This window comes from Oncorhynchus kisutch, linkage group LG24 (genome assembly GCF_002021735.2).
Source record: "Oncorhynchus kisutch isolate 150728-3 linkage group LG24, Okis_V2, whole genome shotgun sequence".
In the NCBI taxonomy this organism is placed as follows: domain Eukaryota; kingdom Metazoa; phylum Chordata; class Actinopteri; order Salmoniformes; family Salmonidae; genus Oncorhynchus; species Oncorhynchus kisutch.
The window spans coordinates 16,375,247-16,398,694 of NC_034197.2; the positions used below are offsets into that span (position 1 = coordinate 16,375,247).

At 42.0% G+C, this 23,448-nt stretch overlaps 1 protein-coding gene across 2 annotated transcripts; it reads right to left on the reverse strand.

Moving 5' to 3' along the window:
* Positions 1-1,082: 1,082 nt before the first annotated feature.
* On the reverse strand, positions 1,083-6,841 carry LOC109869302 (uncharacterized protein At5g50100, chloroplastic). Of its 2 annotated transcripts, none has more exons than XM_020459363.2 (4): positions 6,523-6,841; positions 5,966-6,113; positions 5,592-5,780; positions 1,083-1,676 (listed from the first exon to the last, which is right to left on the reverse strand). In XM_020459363.2, the coding sequence occupies exons 2-4, from the start codon at positions 6,089-6,091 to the stop codon at positions 1,485-1,487; spliced, it is 507 nt and encodes a 168-aa protein (XP_020314952.1). In that variant the 5' UTR covers positions 6,092-6,113; positions 6,523-6,841; the 3' UTR covers positions 1,083-1,484. The 2 variants fall into 2 exon arrangements, with proteins under 2 accessions (XP_020314952.1, XP_020314951.1); XM_020459362.2 differs by having other exon boundaries at positions 5,966-6,126; positions 6,523-6,840.
* Positions 6,842-23,448: the final 16,607 nt, after the last annotated feature.

Consider the following 23,448-nt stretch of genomic DNA (forward strand, 5'->3'; position numbering starts at 1 on the left):
CAGCACTTCACCAATCAAGCCTTTATGGTAGAGTGGTCAGACAAAAGCCACTCCTCAGTAAAAGGCACACGACAACCCAATAGGAGTTTGCCAAAAGGCACCTAAAGGACTCTCAGGCCATGATAAACAAGATTATCTGGTCTGATGAAACCAAGATTGAACTCTTTGGCCTGAATGTCAAGCATCACATCTGGCAGAAAACCAGGCACCGCTCATCACCTGGCCAATACAATCCCTACAGTGAAGCATGGTGGTGGCAGCATCATGCTGTGGGGATGTTTTTCAGCAGCAGGGACTGTGAGACCAGGAGTGGCTTTGGGACAAGTCTCGGAATGTTCTTGAGTGGCCCAGCTGGAGCCCGGACTTGTGCAGCGACGCTCCCCACAGCATGGTGTAGCGTTACGCCCAATAAGACTTGAGGCTGTAATAGCGGCCAAAGGTGCTTCAACAAAGTACTGAAAAAAGGGTCTGAATACTTGTGTAAATGTGATATTTCAGTTATTCTTTTTTGCTTTGTCATTTGGGGATATTGTGTGTAGATTGATGAGGAAAAAAACAATTTAATCCATTTTAGAATAAGGCTATAACGTAACAAAATAAGGAAAAGGTCAAGGGGTCTGAATACTTTCGGAATGCACTGTAAATTTGCATTAGCCTGATCTGTAAAGCAATATAGGTCAACAGGTGCATAGGCAAGAGCCCAACTCATATATATCACTATGTACCCTACAACCAACCTAAAATAACCTTGTCACATACTGGGTCCATGTTTAGTAAACAACATAGAACATCACTAAGTATCTCAACCTTTGTCAGGCACATGATGTACAGAGACTCCTTGAGCACTCAAAATCAGAAAGATATAGTTGAGGCATCAAAGTTATCTTGAGTTATTTTCTCAGGACGATCCTCATCATCATTTTGGGAGGATTTTCTACCATTAGGTAGTGAATGACAGTGAATAGTGAATGACTAAGAAATATACAAACTACTAACATACAATATTATACCATCTCTGTAACTGCATTATTCATCCTTTGTGTCAAACAACCTAATGAAAAAACATGCCAACTTGAAAATGGTTGATGATCATAGCAAATGATTTATTCATGGATGACTTGCAAACACATTTAAATGTACTGGGACCTATTCAATAGCCTCGTCTGAGATAAGGATGCCATCTAGTGGTAGCTTTATGTTGTTACGCCTGAAGATTTCAAATGGAAAGAATGTCTGTATGACATAAAGAGATGAGGCTAGAAGGGCATTTATATAGTGTACATTTCCTGCATGGGTTCCAGCAAAAGGAGTGCAAGCTCTATTACTAAGTTTCAGTCAGTGGTGGAACTCAGTGCCCAAGTACACCTGATATAAAGAGGAAATATAGTTTATATTGACTGTAAAGAGGTGCCACACCTGTAATGAGGTGCTGTCGCCTCTGTTTACGGGTTCGTTTTTAAAATTGTCGTTTTTAACCTCCCTGGTCAAGGTTCTTTCTTCACACAGCGTCCTGTAGTACAGTCTCCCCGTCCGGTCCATTTCAGGCGGTTTTTAGCAAAGATTGCATAGGCTTTGTCCATGACTGGTCTAACGAGAGGCCATGACATGAAGCGGCCCAGCCAGCCTAAACCAACTGCACTGTACATGACTGTAAAGGCTGGAACTCCACGGTGAACCTGGAGGGAGGTGAGAGGAAGTGGCAGAGTTATTGAAAGAAGAGATACATAATGTGGGTGTTACTAACTAAACTGAACAAAAATATGAACGCAACATATAAAGTGTTGGTCCCATGTTTCATGAGCAGAAATAAAAGATCCCAGACATTTTCCATATGCACAAAAAGCTTGTTGCTCTAAAATTTTGTGCACAAATTTGTTTACACCCTGTTAGTAAGCATTTCTCCTTTTCCAAGATAATCCATCCACCTAACAGGTGTGGCATATCAAGCGGATTAAACAGCATGATCATTACACAAGTGCTCCTTGTGCTGGGAACAATAAAAGGCTACTAATGTGCAGGTTTGTCACACAACATCACAGATGTCTCAATGTGTCTCAGTGTGCAATTGGCATGCTGACTGCAGGATTGTCCACCAGAGGTGTTGCCACAGAATTGAATGTTAATTTCTCTACCACAGGTATTTCAAAACCGTCAAGGGTACGCAAAATTAAAATGTGATTCACATTTAAAAATATATATTAATTTTTTTTTACATTTTCAAACAGTCCATTTATATTTTCCAACGGGGCTATACATTTGGGTGAGTTTTCCCCCCCTCGCCTGAGTAGCCTCGTTTCAATGCCAAAAATAAAATTAAACCATCTAGTGTTCAGCGAAATAACACAATGTCAAATACAAGTAGCCTAGTCAAATAGTTAACATCCAATCACATTAACCGTTACTCTCTCGTGGGAACTCCACAAACGGTCCGTATGTAGCCAAACATAGCTGCTGCTCATGTTGGTATCTGTACTGATGGCTCAAAAGCCATGACAGGGAGACATAGTGGAGTGGTAACTTGCGTGCAAGCAGTTGCTCGCGACGCCACTTGGGTACACTGCAGCATCCACCGAGAGGCTCTTGCTGCCAAGGAATGCCTGACAGCTTGAAAGACGTTTTGGACGCTACAGGGAAAATGGTTAACTTTGTTAAAGCAAGGCCCCTGAACTCTCGTGTATTTTCTGCATTATGCAATGATATGGGCAGCGACCATGTAACGCTTATACCACATATAGAAGTTATCAAGGGGCAAAGTATTGACATGTTTTTTTAATTGAGAGACGAGCTTAAAGTTCTCTTTACTGACCATCATTTTCACTTGTCTGACCGCATGATGATGAGAGACTGGCCTTTTTTTTATTTTTTTATTTCACCTTTATTTAACCAGGTAGGCTAGTTGAGAACAAGTTCTCATTTACAACTGCGACCTGGCCAAGATAAAGCATAGCAGTGTGAGCATACAACAAAGAGTTACACATGGAGTAAACAATTAACAAGTCAATAACACAGTAGAAAACGAAGGGGGGGTCTATATACAATGTGTGCAAAAGGCATGAGGAGGTAGGCAAATAATTACAATTTTGCAGATTAACACTGGAGTGATAAAAGATCAGATGGTCATGTACAGGTAGAGATATTGGTGTGCAGAAGAGCAGAAAAGTAAATAAATAGAAACAGTACGGGGATGAGGTAGGTGAAAAGGGTGGGCTATTTACCAATAGACTATGTACAGCTGCAGCGATCGGTTAGCTGCTCAGATAGCTGATGTTTGAAGTTGGTGAGGGAGATAAAAGTCTCCAACTTCAGCGATTTTTGCAATTCGTTCCAGTCACAGGCAGCAGAGTACTGGAACGAAAGGCGGCCAAATGAGGTGTTGGCTTTAGGGATGATCAGTGAGATACACCTGCTGGAGCGCGTGCTACGGATGGGTGTTGCCATCGTGACCAGTGAGCTGAGATAAGGCGGAGCTTTACCTAGCATAGACTTGTAGATGACCTGGAGCCAGTGGGTCTGGCGACGAATATGTAGCGAGGGCCAGCCGACTAGAGCATACAAGTCGCAGTGGTGGGTAGTATAAGGTGCTTTAGTGACAAAACGGATGGCACTGTGATAGACTGCATCCAGTTTGCTGAGTAGAGTGTTGGAAGCCATTTTGTAGATGACATCACCGAAGTCGAGGATCTGGGTGCATGTTTTTTCTCGCCTGAATGATCTGAATCTAGGATTACAGGGATTTTCAGCAAATATATTCAAAGTGCGGGACAAAATTGAGGCTATGATTAATAAGTTGGAGCTTTTCTGTCTGCTTTAACAAGGACAATACACAGGTCTTTCCATCATAGTACGATTTTTTGTGCGCAAATTAACTCAAGTTTACTGACAATGTCAAATGTGATATAGCGAAGCACCTAAGTGAGTTGGGTGTGCAATTACGCAGGTACTTTCCCGAAACGGATAACACAAACAACTGGATTCGTTATCCCTTTTCATGCCCTGCCTCCAGTCCACTTCCCGATATCTGAACAAGAGAGCCTCAGAGGCAACAAGTGAATGATTAAATTCAATTTAGCAGACAAAATAGGAAGAATATTTTCTCCAAATGATTTGAGGGAGTGTGTACATGCGGCTATTCTGTGTTGAGCGGTTAACAAAGAAACAGGTCTCAACTGTTCTGCCTTATTATTATTCGACCATGCTGGTCATTTATGAACATTTGAACATCTTGGCCATGTTCTGTTATAATCTCCACCCGGCACAGCCAGAAGAGGACTGGCCACCCCACATAGCTTGGTTCCTCTCTAGGTTTCTTCCTAGGTTTTGGCCTTTCTAGGGAGTTTTTCCTAGCCACCGTGCTTCTACACCTGCATTGCTTGCTGTTTGGGGTTTTAGGCTGGGTTTCTGTACAGCACTTTGAGATATCAGCTGATGTACGAAGGGCTATATAAATAAATTTGATTTGATTTTGAGGTCCTCGTATATGCTTAATTTAGAGTTACTTATGCAACTTTAGTTGTGATACAAATGTTGGGCTATATGTGTTGATATTTAATACATTCTAAGGCTGCATGATACGACTAATGATGATTTGAAAAAAGCTGCATGAGCTCTGCTTAGTTTTTTTTTTGCACATGTTGCACACACTTAATCAGTCTCTCATTCACAATTAAACAAGCACTTTCATTTCTCGGATGCATCCCCTTTGTGTGACGGTAACGCACCCTAAAATAATCCATGCCTTTGCGGCCAGTGTCCTTGGGATGAATATCCCCCATAGTACAAAAGTTGGCCTATTCCATTCTGTGCAAGAAATAATATTCCAAGCATAGTCTGGGACAGTTGTGGGATGAGATAAAATAAAAAATGTATACAACCACTAGAATCAAAAAAACGTTTTAAAAGCAATGAGCAATGATCCAGGCTGTATCACATCCGACATCCGGCCGTGATTGGGAGTCCCATAGAGTCCCAATTGGCCCAGCAGTGTGCCCCAGCAGAGTGCCCCATGGTGATGGTGGGGTTCTGATATGGGCAGGTATAAGCTAAGTACAACGAGCACAATTGCATTTTATCGATGGCAATTTGAATTCAGTGAGCTTCCGTGACAAGATCATGAGGCCCATTGTTGTGCCATTCATCCACTGTAATCACCTCATGTTTCAGCATGATAATGCACGACCCCGTGTCACAAGGATCTGTACACAATTCCTGGAAGCTGAAAATGTCCCAGTTCTTCCATGGCCTGCATACTCACCAGACATGTCACCTATTGAGCACGTTTGAGATGCTCTGGATCGACGTGTTTGACAGTGTGTTCCAGTTCCCGCCAATATCCAGCAACTTTGCACAGCTATTGAAGAGGAGTGGAACAACATTCCACAGGCCACAATCAACAGCCTGATCAACTCTATGTGAAGGAGATGTGTTGTGCTGCATGAGACAAATGGTGGTCACACCAGATACTGCCTGGTTTTCTGATCCACGCCCCTACCTTTTTTGTTGTTGTCAAGGCATCTTTCATTTAGATTTAGACCGACAACATAGCCATTCTTGCCATGCATATTTGCAGTGCCGTTCCAACTCAAGCTGTTTACCTTGTTATTCTCATCAATCACGTGCATCTCGTCCATGGCCATCTCATAGCTGATTCCCCCATACTTCTCTTCATTGAAGCATTGCAGGGAGATGTCCACAAAGTCTACTTTCCCTGGTCGGTTTCTCTGCAGAAACTGCAGGAATTGGATCTCTTTAACACATATGGGGCATTCTCCATCATATAGCACCTGTGATTGAGTGGAACGGAGAAAAAACAGTTTATGTATTTCATTGACAGTTGATCTCCAGCTACCTATTAGCTCAAAATGTTCCTACAGTCTTGTTGGCTGTCTTATTGTAGCATATGCATTGAATATATTGTTGACATTAATCTTGTTTTGGAGCTCCGGATATGCAACATGAGTTATCTTACCCTGACAGCAGCAGGGTCCGTTGAATAGATCCGATGGCTGCAGAGAGGTCGTGTCAAACCAATCACAGACCTTGAACTCACACTACTGGTTATTCTAGCCAGCAATGTCCTCACAGTAGACAGCATTCTGTGGCAGCCACCGCACTAACTGAAGCAACAGTCTGGACCCCAGGAATATAAAATCAGGAAATATAAAGTATTAATGATAGCTGTGATTATTGCTTGTGCTTAATTAAATTAAAACCATACTTTTCAACTTTGTTTCCAAACATAGTGAGTTTGTAGAACAAATACATTGACCAAAACCTATCCCTAAATGTACAAAAACAAATATTTGGAAAATATTTGGAATTACTGGATTACTGGCTAGGTGAAAAAAAAGTGATTTAGCTAGCTAACGTTATTTTCTTTTGCTAGATAGATACCGTAGCTAGCTACAGTATGTCACTTAACAACAAACTGTAGAAAATTAGACTGGCTACCAGATTAGCTAGTCATTCTAGCAAAGTCAATAGACAATAAACCGTAACTATACAAAGTATGCGATCAGGTCTTACCAAACAGCAGAGGATGGTCCAATTCAGGCAAGCTGTGATTCTCAATGACACTGGCAGACACTAAAATCCAAACGTTACACAACTGCATTGTAGCTAGTTCAAAATGCTAGCATTGTTGATAGTTTAACTAATGGTACTTAGTTTCAGCATTGCTGTAGGGAAGCTAACGTTTTTCATGGTAGGTAAGAGTAGGCTCATGTAATTGTTTCCTAGCTAATTAAGATAAAATAACAACGATGGAAGTTTATTTGGACAGCTGCTGGCTAACAACAAAATTTTAGCATGTTTGATAACAAACGTGGTCGCAGGTTATTCTGGGATTTGGAGTCCGTTTTGGGACCTGTAGTCCCGATGTTGGCCAATGACGTGTCTTGAGTGAACGCCAATTGTCTACTATAGTCATTGGACGTAAATGCAGAGGGTCTTTTACTCAGTTATAAAGAATTCTTATCACTTTACAAGGTCCCTGTAACACCTAAAGATTTTGCAATAGTTTTAGATGCCATTCCCTCAGGTGTTGCTATGTTATTCAGGAACATGTCAAGACCTGACCCTCAGAGCCTACCTTCTATTGACCCTGTTGACTCATCAGTAGGAAAGATTTGTTTCTCTTTTGGTCCATTCAACAACAGAGCAATACGATCCTTGTTTCAGCAGGATGTTGTATCTATACCTTATGTCATGCCTTATTGGAATGGATTTATTGATAATATCTGTTGGGAAAAAGTTTGGATGTTGCCACACACATACCTACTTGTTAACAAAATTAAGGAAGTTTCCTTTAAAATGATTCATAAATATTATCCTGCCAACCACTATATGAAGAAGTTTAAGGAAAACATCAACTCAAATTGCTCCTTTTGTAATGACCACCCAGAAACAGTTGTGCATCTTTTTTGGCATTGTATGCATGTAAGAAGACTGTGGCAAGACATCAGTAGGTTTATAATTGAACACATTTATGAAGATTTTACACTATTGTGGAGAGATGTACTGTTTGGATTCTTTACATACAATAGAAATAAGCGGAATAATTTTTATGTAATTAATTTCATTATTCTTTTGGCCAAATTTCATATACACAAATGTAAATTTACAAACAGAAAACCACATTTTCGTACCCTACAAAAAGAAATTGAACTGTATTTTAAGACGGTTAAATGATCTACTAACAAAAAAGTTGTTAGAATTGTAAGTATATGCATGTCCCTTAAGGTCCTTGTGTAATTGTAATGTGATATTGTACCCCCTAGCGCGATTGTCCATTGTTTGTAATCTATGTATGCTTGTGTTCCCTCATGTGCTTATATATATATATATATATATAGTCATTGGACTCACCTCAGCTAACGGAATGTCTGATACCCGAGCAATGTACACAGAAAAAGGTGATACCAAAGATACTCTCTGGTGATACACCCCCTGAAACGTCTGCCGGCTAGTTGTGTTATTCAACAAACCTGCTTTTTTCGCCATCGAGCCAAATCTGCTGGTAACTACAGTCGTAATGGGATATTGAAAGGGAACATTTTTTACATTATGGGGAAATGATCTAACCAAATGTGTGACGGTTCACTTGACACAAGACTGAAATCAAACATTACATTATTGATTAAATGTGCATTTTACATTTACTGCAACTTTCACAGCATTTGTCAATAACCAAGTCTAGGTTGTACAATCAGTAACATAATAAGAATATTCATTGACATTTTGGGATAGGTGCAACACAAGAAAAACGATAACAAGGGTTTGAGTGAGAGGTCTGTTGTCTCCAAGTGGCCACACACATCTCAAAACTGTGCACAGTTCCTAAGTAATTTCCATGCACTTTTCTGACAAGGAAAAAGGCTTCAACAATCAGGTGTTTTTTTATAGTTCACCTAGCTTTGCGGTTGAGGAACTGAAACAAGCACACTTGTAGTTTTTTGTTTGGAACACAGCCTAACTGGTGGGTCTAATCCTGAATGCTGACTGGTTAAAACCGCATTCAAGTCAGTGTCTATTCCACAAGTACCACTGGCAAAATCTATGACATTAAAATGCCTATTTACAATGTTCCATCTGACTTCGCAATCCACTGTCTCATTAGCCCAGCCAGGCAATTTATACACTTGATCTCCACTATAAAAAGCATCTAGACATTATCCCACATTTCTTTTAGACCAACATTTTGTTTTCAACAGCGGAGATTTATATAAACCTTGATGTCTGTCTCGCCGACATTTGTAACATTTTCAATATTAAAATTTGATCTCCAGCTGTCCCATAGTAATGAACGTGTCGGGACGAGACAGACAGGCAGGCAGCGTTTCTCAGCCAGTCGAAATGGATATATACAAAGAAATAACGAAACGAAGTGCAGTTAGTTTGCAGTCTTTCCAGCTTCAATTTGAAGTGATTGTGTTAGCTGTGTTGTTGGCTAGCTCCTCTGAACAACAGTGTCCTGACGAGTGAGCATATTTTCTATGCCAGGCGAAGTCGCGCATTAGCTCATTAGATCATTGTTATGGATGTATCTAAATAAATGTAACTAGAAAAGAGCTTAAACAAATGCAAATGCAGCTACTTTGCTGTTATTCTGGCGTGGTTATTCTAGCAAGCAAGGGATAAGAACGTTGCCAATGGAACATTTAGAACAAAGGACTGGGTCGCGTCCATAGATACAGAACAAAAAGACTTAGCAATTGGGTCGCGTCCATAGATACAGAACAAAAAGACTTAGCAACTGGGTCGCCTCTCTGGCAACCGAACTGATAGAACAAACAACCAGACAGCTTGTGTAGCAACCCTAGACTTGTGGAAGGATGAAATAGTATGAATAAATTCATCAACATAACATTAATGAAAATATTACAATCATTATTTGAATATGTTGGTAACTTGTTGTATAAAAGTGATAATTCACCCGTAGCCGGTGTGTGCAGGATATATTGTATATCCTCGAAACACCGGCTTCTCTGGCATTATCACTTAATTAAGTCATCCAAAAACGTTCCATTATAAATCACAATCTGGGAAGGTGGGTATCATTTGAAAGCTTATACTACTGCCAACATGGCTATCTAAATGATAAAATATGATCTTACACTTCAGAAAAACAGATTGTAATTTTGTTGTCCATATAATTTAATCATGAGTGCATTCGATTGCGTGTTTGTCAGCTACTAATGTTCTTCACTATAGGACAAACAGGCTCATTCAGTTCAGGACAACCCAAGGTATAACGCATGTCATCCTTCTAAATGTATATCAAACATAGTGATCATGAACGTTGATACTGTAAATTACCTGAGTTTTCAAATATGGAAATGTGAAGTGCACATTTGGATTCAGGTGTGTGGTTTGCTTGTATGACATCAAAGAGGTATTTATTATAATCCTCAACACCTCATTAATGTCTCATCAGAACAATGTCTAGACTCTTCTCGATTTACAGCATTCCCTCATTCAGACAACAACAAACACTCAAAAGTAGGGTCATTACTAGTTACCACAGCCAGAATAAATCTTCTTAACATCTGATTTTAAGCCTAACCACACTGCTAACCTTAAATATGAATTTTTACCAAATTGCCAATGTTGACATTGTGGCTGTGGTAACTAGTGACTATGGAGGACCAAACCTGCCATACAACTGCAGCCCACACCAGCCCAGTACCTCCATATCTGGCTTCTTTGCCTGTGGGATCATCTGAGACCAGCCACCTGGACAGCTGATGAAACTGTGGGTTTACACAACTGAAGAATTTCTGCACAAACTGTCATAAACCTTCTCAGCGAAGCTCATTTGCGTGCTCGTCGTTTTCACCAGGGTCTTCACCTGACTGCAGTTTGGTGTGGTAACTGACTTAGTGGGCAAATGCTCACCTTTGATGGCCACTGGCACGTTGGAGAAGTGTACTCTTCACGGATTAATATCGGTTTCAACTGTAGCGTGGAGATAACAGACAATGTGTATGGCGTCGTGTGGGAGAGCAGTTTGCTGATGTCAACATTGTGAACAGTGTGCCCCATGGTGGGGGTGGGGGTGGGGTTGTGGTAAAGGCAGGCATAAGCTACGAACAATGAACACAGTTGCATTTTATGGATAGCAATTTGAATGCCCAGAGATACTGTGAAAGATCCTAAGGCCCATTGCCGTGCCATTCATCCACTGGCATCACTTCATGTTTCAAGATGATAATGCACAGCCCCATGTCACAAGGATCTGTACACAATTCCTGGAAGCTGAACATGTCCCAGTTCTTCCACAGCCTGCCTACTCACCAGACACGTCCCCCTTTGAGTATGTTTGGGATGCTCTGGATTGTTATCTTCTTATGGCTGGGGGGTAGTATTGAGTAGCTTACATGAATAAGGTGCCCAGTGTAAACTGCCTGCTACTCAGGCCCAGAAGCTAAGATATGAATATTATTAGTAGATTTGGATAGAAAATACTGTGAAGTTTCTAAAACTGTCTGTGAGTATAACAGAACTCATATGGCAAGCAAAAACCGGAGAAAAAAATCCAACCAGGAAGTGGGAAATCTGAGGTTTGTAGGTTTTGTAGGCCTATCCAAGATACGGTGTACATTTGGTCCGATTGCACTTCCTAAGGCTTCCACTAGATGTCAACAGTCTTTAGAACCTTGTTTCAGGCTTCTACTGGGAAGGGGGAGCGAATAAGAGCTGTTTGAACCAGGTGTCTGGCAGAATGCCATGAGCTAAATCATGCACACGGCCGTGAGAGTTAGCTGCGTTCCTTTTCATTTCTAAAGACAAAGGAATTGTCCGGCTGAAACATTATTGAAGACTTATGTTAAATACATCCTAAAGATTGATTCTATACATCGTTTGACATGTTCCTACGAACTGTAATATAACTTTTTTGAACTTTTGTCTGGACTAAGTGTGCCTGCGCCTCATGAATTTGTATTTGTGAACTAAAACGCTTGAACAAAAAGGAAGTATTTGGACATAAATGACGGACTTTATCGAACAAAACAAACATTTATTGTGGAACTGGGATTCCTGGGAGTGCATTCTGAGGAATATCAAAGGTAAGTGAATATTTATAATGCTATTTCTGACTTCTGTTGACTCCACAACATGGTGGGTATCTGTATGGCTTGTTTTGGTTCCTGAGCGCTGTACTCAGATTATTGCATGGTGTGCTTTTTCCGTAAAGCTTTTTTGAAATCTGACACAGCGGTTGCATTAAGGAGAAGTTTATCTATAATTCCATGCATAACAGTTGTATCTTTTATCAATGTTTATTATGAATATTTCTGTACGTTGATGTTGCTCTCTGCAAAATCACCGGATGTTTTGGAAGCAAAACATTACTTAACATAACGCGCCAATGTAAACTGAGATTTTTGGATATAAATATGAACTTTATCGAACAAAACATACATGTATTGTGTAACATGAAGTCTATGAGTGTCATCTGATGAAGATCATCAAAGGTTAGTGATTCATTTTATCTCTATTTCTGCTTTTTCTGACTCCTCTCTTTGGCTGGAAAAATGGCTGTGTTTTTCTGTGACTAGGTGCTGACCTAACATAATCGCATGGTGTGCTTTCATCATAAAGCCTTTTTGAAATCGGACACTGTGGTGGAATTAACAACAAGTTTATCTTTAAAATGGTGTTTAATACTTGTATGTTTGAGGAATTTTAATTATGAGATTTCTGTTGTTTGAATTTGGCGCCCTGCACTTTCCCTGGCTATTGTCATATCGATCCCGTTAACGGGATTTCAGCCGTAAGAAGATTTATGACAGTGTGTTCCAGTTTCCACCTGCAACTAGGTAAAATCTTTGAATTTGTGGCATGTTACATTTTATATTTTTGTTCAGTGTTAATGCAGACTTGCCAGGAGAACTGGGCTACTGTAGCTAAGTCTCTCAAGTGTGTGTAGTTTGATTGTTTACTTTTTGGACCATCAGTGCCAGGCAAGTGCAATCGAGCAACGCACTGTGACATTGATCAAGCAATGGTGTGTTACTATCCACAGACGTTTGATTGACACCCCTCATTATCCTATTTGAGGAATAAATACAGAAATGAAAAATATACAAATGAATGAAAGCGTGAATAATTAGATCATAGATAAATAATTTAATATATACATACAGTGGGGAGAACAAGTATGATACACTGCCGATTTTGATGGTTTTCCTACTTACAAAGCATGTAGAGGTCTGTAATTTTTTTAATCATAGGTGCACTTCAACTGTGAGAGACGGAATCTAAAACAAAAATCCAGAAAATCACATTGTATGATTTTTAAGTAATTAATTTGAATTTTATTGCATGACATAAGTATTTGATCACCTACCAACCAGTAAGAATTCCAGCTCTCACAGACCTGCTAGTTTTTCTTTAAGAAGACCTCCTGTTCTCCACTCATTACCTGTATTAACTGCACCTATTTGAATTCGTTACCTGTATAAAAGACACCTGTCCACACACTCAATCAAACAGACTCCAACCTCTCCACAATAGCCAAGACCAGAGAGCTGTGTAAGGACATCAGGGATAAAATTGTAGACCTGCACAAGGCTGGGATGGGCTACAGGACAATAGGCAAGCAGCTTGGTGAGAAGGCAACAACTGTTGGCGGAATTATTAGAAAATGGAAGAAGTTCAAGATGACGGTCAATCACCCTCGGTCTGGGGTTCCATGCAAGATCTCACCTCGTGGGGCATCAATGATCGTGAGGAAGGTGAGGGATCAGCCCAGAACTACACGGCAGGACCTGGTCAATGACCTGAAGAGAGCTGGGACCACAGTCTCAAAGAAAACCATTAGTAACACACTACGCTGTCATGGATTAAAATCCTGCAGCGCACGCAAGGTCTCCCTGCTCAAGCCAGCGCATGTCCAGGCCCATCTGAAGTTTGCCAATGACCATCCGGATGATCCAGGGGAGGAATGGGAGAAGGGCATGTGGTCTGATGAGACAAAAATAGAGCTTTTTGGTCTAAACTCCACTCGCCATGTTTGGAGGAAGAAGAAGGATGAGTACAACCCCAAGAACACCATCCCAACCGTGAAGCATGGAGGTGGAAACATCATTCTTTGGGGATGCTTTTCTGCAAAGGGGACAGGACGACTGCACCGTATTAAGGGGAGGATGGATGGGGCCATGTATCGCGAGATCTTGGCCAACAACCTCCTTCCCTCCGTAAGAGCATTGAAGATGGATCGTGGCTGGGTCTTCCAGCATGACAACGACCCGAAATACACAGCCAGGGCAACTAAGGAGTGGCTCCGTAAGAAGCATCTCAAGGTCCTGGAGTAGCCTAGCCAGTCTCCAGACCTGAACCCAATAGAAAATCTTTGGAGGGAGCTGAAAGTCTGTATTGCCCAGCGACAGCCCCGAAACCTGAAGGATCTGGAGAAGGTCTGTATGGCGGAGTGGGCCAAAATCCCTGCTGCAGTGTGTGCAAACCTGGTCAAGAACTACAGGAAAACGTATGATCTCTGTAATTGCAAACAAAAGTTTCTGTACCAAATATTAAGTTCTGCTTTTCTGATGTATCAAATACTTATGTCATGCAATAAAATGCAAATTAATTACTTAAAAATCATACAATGTGATTTTCTGGATTTTTTAGATTCCGTCTCTCACAGTTGAAGTGTGCCTATGATAAAAATTACAGACCTCTACATGCTTTGTAAGTAGGAAAACCTGCAAAATCGGCAGTGTATCAAATACTTGTTCTCCCCACTGTATATGAAGAGAAATTCATGAATTCTGGTCAGCATTTTAGTATGTCCTTGCTCATTTATTTGTTTAGGTGTGGATTTATTTATTCATTTATCTATTTATGTTTGCATTTATTTATAATTATGGCAGATTTGGTCCTCCCTATAGCGCATATGGAAATTATTCATACCCTTTCTCTTTTTACACATTTTGTTACAGCCTTATTAAAAAAAATTATGAAATAAAATAAAATCTACATCTACACACAATACCCCATAAAGAAATGTTTGCAAATATATTAAAAATAAAAAACAAATACCTTATTTGCATAAGTATTTAGACCCTATGCTATGAGACTCGAAATTGAGCTCAGGTGCATCCTGTTTCCATTGACCATCCTTGAGATGTTTCTATAATTTAATTGGAGTCCACCTGTGGTAAATTCAATTGATTGGACATGATTTGGAAAGGTACACACCTGTATATGTAAGGTCCCACAGTTGACAGTGCATGTCAGAGCAAAAACCAAGCCATGAGGTCGAAGGAATTACCCAAAGAGTTAACTTCCGGCGCCGACAGAGATGGCCACCTCGCTTCGCGTTCCTAGGAAACTATGCAGTTTTTTGTTTTTTTTACGTTTTATTTCTTACATTAGTACCCCAGGTCATCTTAGGTTTCATTACATACAGTCGAGAAGATCTACTGAATATAAGATCAGCGTCAACTCACCATCAGTACGACCAAGAATATGATTTTCATGAAGCGGATCCTGTGTTCTGCCTTTCAACCAGGACAACGGAATGGATCCTATGCGGCGGCCCAAAAAAACGACTCCGTAAAAGAGGGAAACGAGGCGGTCTTCTGGTCAGACTCCGGAGACGGGCACATCGTGCACAACTCCCTAGCATTCTTCTCGCCAATGTCCAGTCTCTTGACAACAAGGTTGATGAAATCCGAGCAAGGGTAGCATTCCAGAGGGACATCAGAGACTAATGTTCTTTGCTTCACGGAAACATGGCTCACTGGAGAGATGCTATCGGAGGCGGTGCAGCCAGCGGGTTTCTCCACGCATCGCGCCGACAGAAACAAACATCTTTCTGGTAAGAAGAGGGGCGGGGACGTATGCCTTATGGCTAACGAGACATGGTGTGATGAAAGAAACATACAGGAACTCAAATCCTTCTGTTCACCTGATTTAGAATTCCTCACAATCAAATGTCGACCACATTATCTACCAAGAGAATTCTCTTCGATTATAATCACGGCCGTATATATCCCCCCCCCCCCAAGCAGACACATCTATGGCTCTGAACAAACTTTATTTGACTCTTTGCAAACTGGAATCCATTTATCCGGAGGCTGCATTCATTGTAGCTGGGGATTTTAACAAGGCTAATCTGAAAACAAGACTCCCTAAATTTTATCAGCATATCGATTGCGCAACCAGGGGTGGAAAAACCTTGGATCATTGTTACTCTAACTTCCGCGACGCATATAAGGCCCTGCCCCGCCCTCCTTTCGGAAAAGCTGACCACGACTCCATTTTGTTGATCCCTGCCTACAGAAGAAAAAAAAGAAGCTCCCACGCTGAGGTCTGTTCAATGCTGGTCTGACCAAGCTGACTCCACACTCGAAGACTGCTTCCATCATGTGGACTGGGAGATGTTTCGTATTGCGTCAGATAACAACATTGACGAATACGCTGATTCGGTGTGCGAGTTCATTAGAACGTGCGTTGAAGATGTCGTTCCCATAGCAACGATTAAAACATTCCCTAACCAGAAACCGTGGATTGATGGCAGCATTCGTGTGAAACTGAAAGCGCGAACCACTGCTTTTAATCAGGGCAAGGTGACTGGTAACATGACCGAATACAAACAGTGCAGCTATTCCCTCCGCAAGGCTATCAAACAAGCTAAGCGCCAGTACAGAGACAAAGTAGAATCTCAATTCAACGGCTCAGACACAAGAGGTATGTGGCAGGGTCTACAGTCAATCACGGACTACAAGAAGAAAACCAGCCCAGTCACGGACCAGGATGTCTTGCTCCCAGGCAGACTAAATAACTTTTTTGCCCGCTTTGAGGACAATACAGTGCCACTGACACGGCCTGCAACGAAAACATGCGGACTCTCCTTCACTGCAGCCGAGGTGAGTAAGACATTTAAACGTGTTAACCCTCGCAAGGCTGCAGGCCCAGACGGCATCCCCAGCTGCGCCCTTAGAGCATGCGCAGACCAGCTGGCCGGTGTGTTTACGGACATATTCAATCAATCCCTATACCAGTCTGCTGTTCCCACATGCTTCAAGAGGGCCACCATTGTTCCTGTTCCCAAGAAAGCTAAGGTAACTGAGCTAAACGACTACGTAGCACTCACTTCCGTCATCATGAAGTGCTTTGAGAGACTAGTCAAGGACCATATCACCTCCACCCTACCTGACACCCTAGACCCACTCCAATTTGCTTACCGCCCAAATAGGTCCACAGACGATGCAATCTCAACCACACTGCACACTGCCCTAACCCATCTGGACAAGAGGAATACCTATGTGAGAATGCTGTTCATCGACTACAGCTTGGCATTCAACACCATAGTACCCTCCAAGCTCGTCATCAAGCTCGAGACCCTGGGTCTCGACCCCGCCCTGTGCAACTGGGTACTGGACTTCCTGACGGGCCGCCCCCAGGTGGTGAGGGTAGGCAACAACATCTCCACCCCGCTGATCCTCAACACTGGGGCCCCACAAGGGTGCGTTCTGAGCCCTCTCCTGTACTCCCTGTTCACCCACGACTGCGTGGCCACGCACGCCTCCAACTCAATCATCAAGTTTGCGGACGACACAACAGTGGTAGGCTTGATTACCAACAATGACGAGACGGCCTACAGGGAGGAGGTGAGGGCCCTCGGAGTGTGGTGTCAGGAAAATAACCTCACACTCAACGTCAACAAAACTAAGGAGATGATTGTGGACTTCAGGAAACAGCAGAGGGAACACCCCCCTATCCACATCGATAGAACAGTAGTGGAGAGGGTAGCAAGTTTTAAGTTCCTCGGCATACACATCACAGACAAACTGAATTGGTCCACTCACACAGACAGCATCGTGAAGAAGGCGCAGCAGCGCCTCTTCAACCTCAGGAGGCTGAAGAAATTTGGCTTGTCACCAAAAGCACTCACAAACTTCTACAGATGCACAATCGAGAGCATCCTGGTGGGCTGCATCACCGCCTGGTACGGCAACTGCTCCGCCCACAACCGTAAGGCTCTCCAGAGGGTAGTGAGGTCTGCACAACACATCACCGGGGGCAAACTACCTGCCCTCCAGGACACCTACACCACCCGATGTTACAGGAAGGCCATAAAGATCATCAAGGACAACAACCACCCGAGCCACTGCCTGTTCACCCCGCTATCATCCAGAAGGCGAGGTCAGTACAGGTGCATCAAAGCTGGGACCGAGAGACTGAAAAACAGCTTCTATCTCAAGGCCATCAGACTGTTAAACAGCCACCACTAACATTGAGTGGCTGCTGCCAACACACTGACACTGACTCAACTCCAGCCACTTTAATAATGGGAATTGATGGGAAATGATGTAAAATATATCACTAGCCATTTTAAACAATGCTACCTAATATAATGTTTACATACCCTACATTATTCATCTCATATGCATACGTATATACTGTACTCTATATCATCTACTGCATCCTTATGTAATACATGTATCACTAGCCACTTTAACTATGCCACTTTGTTTACATACTCATCTCATATGTATATACTGTACTCGATACCATCTACTGTATCTTGCCTATGCTGCTCTGTACCATCACTCATTCATATATCTTTATGTACATATTCTTTATCCCCTTACACTGTGTATAAGACAGTAGTTTTGAAATTGTTAGTTCGATTACTTGTTGGTTATTACTGCATTGTCGGAACTAGAAGCACAAGCATTTCGCTACACCCGCATTAACATCTGCTAACCATGTGTATGTGACAAATAAAATTTGATTTGATTTGAAGAGCTCAAAGACAGGATTGTGTTGAGGCACAGATCTGGGGAAGGGTACCAAAAAATGTCTGCAGCATTGGTGGTCCCCAAAAACACAGTTGCCTCCATCATTCTTAAATGGAAGAAGTTTGGACGAACCAAGAGCTGGAAGTTTGGAGCTGAGCAATCGGGAAAGAAGGGCCTTGGTCAGAGAGGTGACTAAGAAACCGATTGTCACTCTGAGAGAGCGCTAGAGTTCCTCTGTGGAGATCGGAGAACCTTCCAGAAGGACAACCATTTCTGCAGCACTCCACCAATCAGGCCTTTATGATAGAGTGAGCAGACGGAAGCCACTCCTCAGTAAAAGGCACATGATAGTCCGCTTGGAGTTTGCCAAAGGCACCTAAAAACTCTTAGATCATAAAAATCAAGATTCTCTTGTCTGATGAAACCAAGATTGAACTCTTTGGCCTGATTGCTGAGCTCCATACGAACAGTTATTTTGCTGACGTTGCTTCCAGAGGCAGTATATTGTTGCAATCGAGGGCAAACAGTTGCAACACTCATTGTTACTCCTAGACATTGCATGGCTGTGTGCCTGATTTTATATACGGTGTCACGACTTCCACCGAAGTCGGTCCCTCTCCTTGTTCGGGCGGCGTTCGACGTCACCGGCTTTCTAGCCACCGCCGATCCACTTTTCATTTTCCATTTGTTTTACACACCTGGTTTCAATTCCCCAATTGCATGTTCATTATTTAACCCTCTGTTTTCCCCATTGTTTTTGTGCGTGATTGTTTATGTATGTTCGGTCCGTTATTGTTGGCTCGGACTATTTGAGTTACTTGAGTTGACAGCAGAGATGAGTAACAAAGTTACTTGTGTTACTCATCTCTGCTGTCCTGCGCCTGACTCCTCTGCACCAGCTACACCCAGACCACTACATACAGCCAGTCAGCAACAGATGTGGCTGAAACAGCAGAATCCACTAATTTGAAGGATTGTCCACATACGTTTGTATTTATAGTGTATATATGAATTAGATTGTTGCATGACGATAGTGACGAATGCATAATAATATAAAAGAAGGAAGGAGTGTATCTTTTCTCTGTATTTTGTTGAATGTATAAATCCCTGTGACAGCAATCTATTATCCCAGTCACTTGTAATGTTCTTTTGAGCCAAGTCACAACTGGTCATTTCAGACAACAATTTCCTGTTTCCACAGCTCAGTCACTAATTAACCATGCGGCCAGCACTAACCTGGGGTTCAACCCACCAGATTGAGGCTGGGCTGTGGTTCCTTGTGCGCCATCAGGTTCTCATATGCCTTCCCCAAATCGCTCACCATCTAATTCAAGGAAATTCAGAAAATACTTCAACATCTTCTACAGTGAGATTGCATGGTGTCCTTAATCATGCTGGCTGCCATGTACACAGGAGGTAAGTGTATACTGGGTATTTCATAGTTATGGCTATTCAATCAAATACATGCTTAACTGAATGACAGACAGAATACGATATGGAATTTTATTGAATAGCTTGGGGGTAGGCCTCGTCTCTGAGGAATGCTTTTCAGAGCCATATGCTTATGACAGGTTGCCCTATACTGGGCAGCTGGCATTGAACCCCCCCCCCCCAAAAAAATTCAGTTACTCACCAGGGAGAAGGGACATGGTGGAGCAATGGTTGCATCTAAAGATAAATACATGTAAAGAGATGCATGTGAAGAACAGAACTAAAGTTAAATTGTGCTGTAATGGAAAGTATCATATGGAATGTTTATTAATGCAAGCTCGCTTAGCGCAAGATCAAAATTGTGTAATGTGTTTGGTAGGAACGAGACGTTTGCATGTACGTCTACCCAGCCATGCATGCCGTAAGAGATATGCATGATTAACATGAAACACTAACCGAGCGTCAGGCCCAACAGTGCACACAGAAATTCAGAAAGAAATGGGCACCTTCCCAAGTCTAAACCCAATGCTGTCCTGCTGAGTGCCTCGCATTGTCATGCTGATTTATTTAGAAGAAATGCTATGTATGACGGTACGTAGAACCCTACCACAAATGCTGTAATACGATTTATAAAATATGAGGCGTTTGCTGCATCTAACCCAATTGTGCATGCGGTAAACGAGCGATAGGTGGTGTCTGACCCAAAAGCCATTGGAAATTCCCCAACTAAAGTAGCTATTGATAGCCATTGTAAGGAGCCATTGCTCAGAAAATGTCAAATAGATTGGACCTAACATGCGAGACGTAGCAGAGCATAACTATCCACCTAGCTGCTGGAGAGGAATGGTGGAATTATACCTAATGTAGCTGCGGTGGTTACGGCTCCAGTTTTGAACAAAATACCAGTGTAGCATAGAGGGGAATGAGAAAAGAGAGAAGTGAAACAGAGGTGGGTTGAATAGGAGGGATTAAAAGAGAATGATGTGCAGAGCAGGTTCGACAGTGAATAAATAAACACAAAGCAAGAGAAAGGATTAAGTGTAAGTGCGAGCTATCATGATAATACCGCAGGAACCTGATTTAGAATGCTTAGGTGTGAGACTAATGATTAAGATGAAAAGACCAGATCAGAAACCCTAAGTCACGTGAAGGAAATAGTGATGGGAGTTGTGAACTCGCCATTGACGGAATCATGGAGAAAGAAGACGATGTCGCGGAGGCGTCAATGCAGAGGGAACCGGCTTTGAGGCTGAGAGTATATGTTGGAAAATAGGAAGTAGCAAGTTGCTTAGGGCAGAGATTAAAACTGTGATCAACAGTCGCGCTGATTGGATATAAATGGGAAAAGATGGCACGAGACGAAGCAACTAGACGTAGATGCCTGACTAATTTGATTTGCCTAGTGTGCGACATGCTAGGCCTATGAGTTGAGGCCCATTAAAGATGAACCAATTATCCTTAACGTAAAACTGATGCTGTGGACTACTAGCCTGAAAGTCCCCCCAAAATTACACAGATGTGAAGAGCAGTGGTGGAAAAAGTACCCAATTGGTATACTTGAGTAAAAGTAAAGACACCTTCATAGAAACTGACTCAAGTAAAAGTCATCCAGTAAAATTTTACTTGAGTAAAAGTCTAAAAGTATTTGGTTTTAAATATACAGTCATGGCCAAAAGTTTTGAGAATGACACAAATATACATTTTCACAGTCTGATGCCTCAGTTTGTATGATGGCAATTTGCATATACTCCAGAATGTTATGAAGAGTGATCAGATAAATTGCAATTAATTGCAAATCCCTCTTTGCCATGCAAATGAACTGAATCCCAAAACTACATTTCAACTGCATTTCAGCCCTGCCTCAAAAGGACCAGCTTACATAATGTCAGTGATTCTCTCGTTAACACAGGTGTGAGTGTTGACGAGGACAAGGCTGGAGATCACTCTGTCATGCTGATTGAGTTCGAATAACAGACTGGAAGCTTCAAAAGGAGGGTGGTGCTTGGAATCATTGTACTTCCTCTGTCAATCATGGTTACCTGCAAGGAAACACGTGCCGTCATCATTGCTTTGCACAAAAAGGGCTTCACAGGCAAGGATATTGCTGCCAGTAAGATTGCCCGTAAATCAACCATTTATTGGATCATCAAGAACTTCAAGGAGAACGGTTCAATTGTTGTGAAGAAGGCTTCAGGGCGCCCAAAAAAGTCCAGCAAGGGCCAGGACTATCTGGCAGGTGTGAGTGCATCTGCACGCACAGTGAGGTGAAGACTTTTGGAGGATGGCCTGGTATCAAGAAGGGCAGCAGAGAAGCCACTTCTCTCCAAGAAAAACATCAGGGACAGACTGATATTCTGCAAAAGGTACAGGGATTGGACTGCTGAGGACTGGGGTAAAGCCATTTTCTCTGATGAATCCCCTTTCCGATTGTTTGGAGCATCTGGAAAAAAGCTTGTCCGGAGAAGACAAGGTGAGCGCTACCATCAGTCCTGTGTCATGCCAACAGTAAAGCATCCTGAGACCATTCATGTGTGGGGTTGCTTCTCAGCCAAGGGAGTGGGATCACTCACAATTTTGCCTAAGAACACAGGCATGAATAAAGAATGGTACCAACACATCCTCCCAACCATCCAGGAACAGTTTGGTGACGAACAATGCCTTTTCCAGCATGATGGAGCGCATTGCCATAAGGCAAAAGTGATAACTAAGTGGCTCGGGGAACAAAACATCGATATTTTGGGTCCATGGCCAGGAACTCCCCAGACCTTAATCCCATTGAGAACTTGTGGTCAATCCTCAAAAGGCAGGTGGACAAACAAAACCCCACAAATTCCAATCATTAATTATGCAAGAATGGGCTGCCATCAGTCAGGATGTGGACCAGAAGTTAATTGACAGCATGCCAGGGCGGATTGCAGAGGTCTTGAAAAAGAAGAGTCAACACTGCAAATATTGACTCTTTGCATCAACTTCATGTAATTGTCAATAAAAGCCTTTGACACTTGTGAAATGCTTGTAATTATACTTCAGTATTCCATAGTAACATCTGACAAAAATATCTAAAGACACTGAAGCAGCAAACTTTGTGAAAATTAATATTTGTGTCATTCTCAAAACCTTTGGCCACGACTGTACTTAAGTATCAAAAGTAGAAGTATAAATCATTTAAAATTCCTTATATTAAGCAAACCAGGTGGCACCATTTTCTTGTTTTTATTTACGGATAGCCACGGGCACACTCCAACATAATTTACAAACGAAACATGTGTGTTTAGTGAGTCCGCCAGATCAGATGCAGTAGGGAAGACAAGGGATGTTCTCTGTTTAGTGAATCCGCCAGATCAGATGCAGTAGGGAAGACAAGGGATGTTCTCTGTTTAGTGAGTCCGCCAGATCAGATGCAGTAGGGAAGACAAGGGATGTTCTCTGTTTAGTGAGTCCGCCAGATCAGATGCAGTAGGGAAGACAAGGGATGTTCTGTTGATAAGTGCCTGAATTGGACAATTTTCCTGTCCTGTTAAGCTTTCAAAATGTAACAAGTACTTTTGGGTGTCAAGGAAAATGAACGGAGCAAAAAGTACATTATTTTCTTAAGCAATATAGTGAAGTAAAAGTAGTTAAAAAATATACATAAAGTAAAGTAAAGATACCCCCAAAAAACGACTTAAGTAGTATTTTTCCACCACTGGTGAAGAGTCTGTAGTAAACCCATTCTCAGAGGCAACAGTCTAACCCATAATGAGATCTGAAATCAGGCGGTATTTCA

Excerpts from the sequence above, each read along its gene's own strand:
- LOC109869302 (XM_020459363.2), bottom strand. The coding sequence starts at position 6,091 with ATGCTGTCTACTGTGAGGACATTGCTGGCTAGAATAACCAGTAGTGTG. Across the intron at positions 5,781-5,965 it reads CGGACCCTGCTGCTGTCAGG|GTGCTATATGATGGAGAATG; the intron begins GTAAGATAACTC and ends ACTCAATCACAG. Across the intron at positions 1,677-5,591 it reads TGATTGATGAGAATAACAAG|GTTCACCGTGGAGTTCCAGC; the intron begins GTAAACAGCTTG and ends ACCTCCCTCCAG.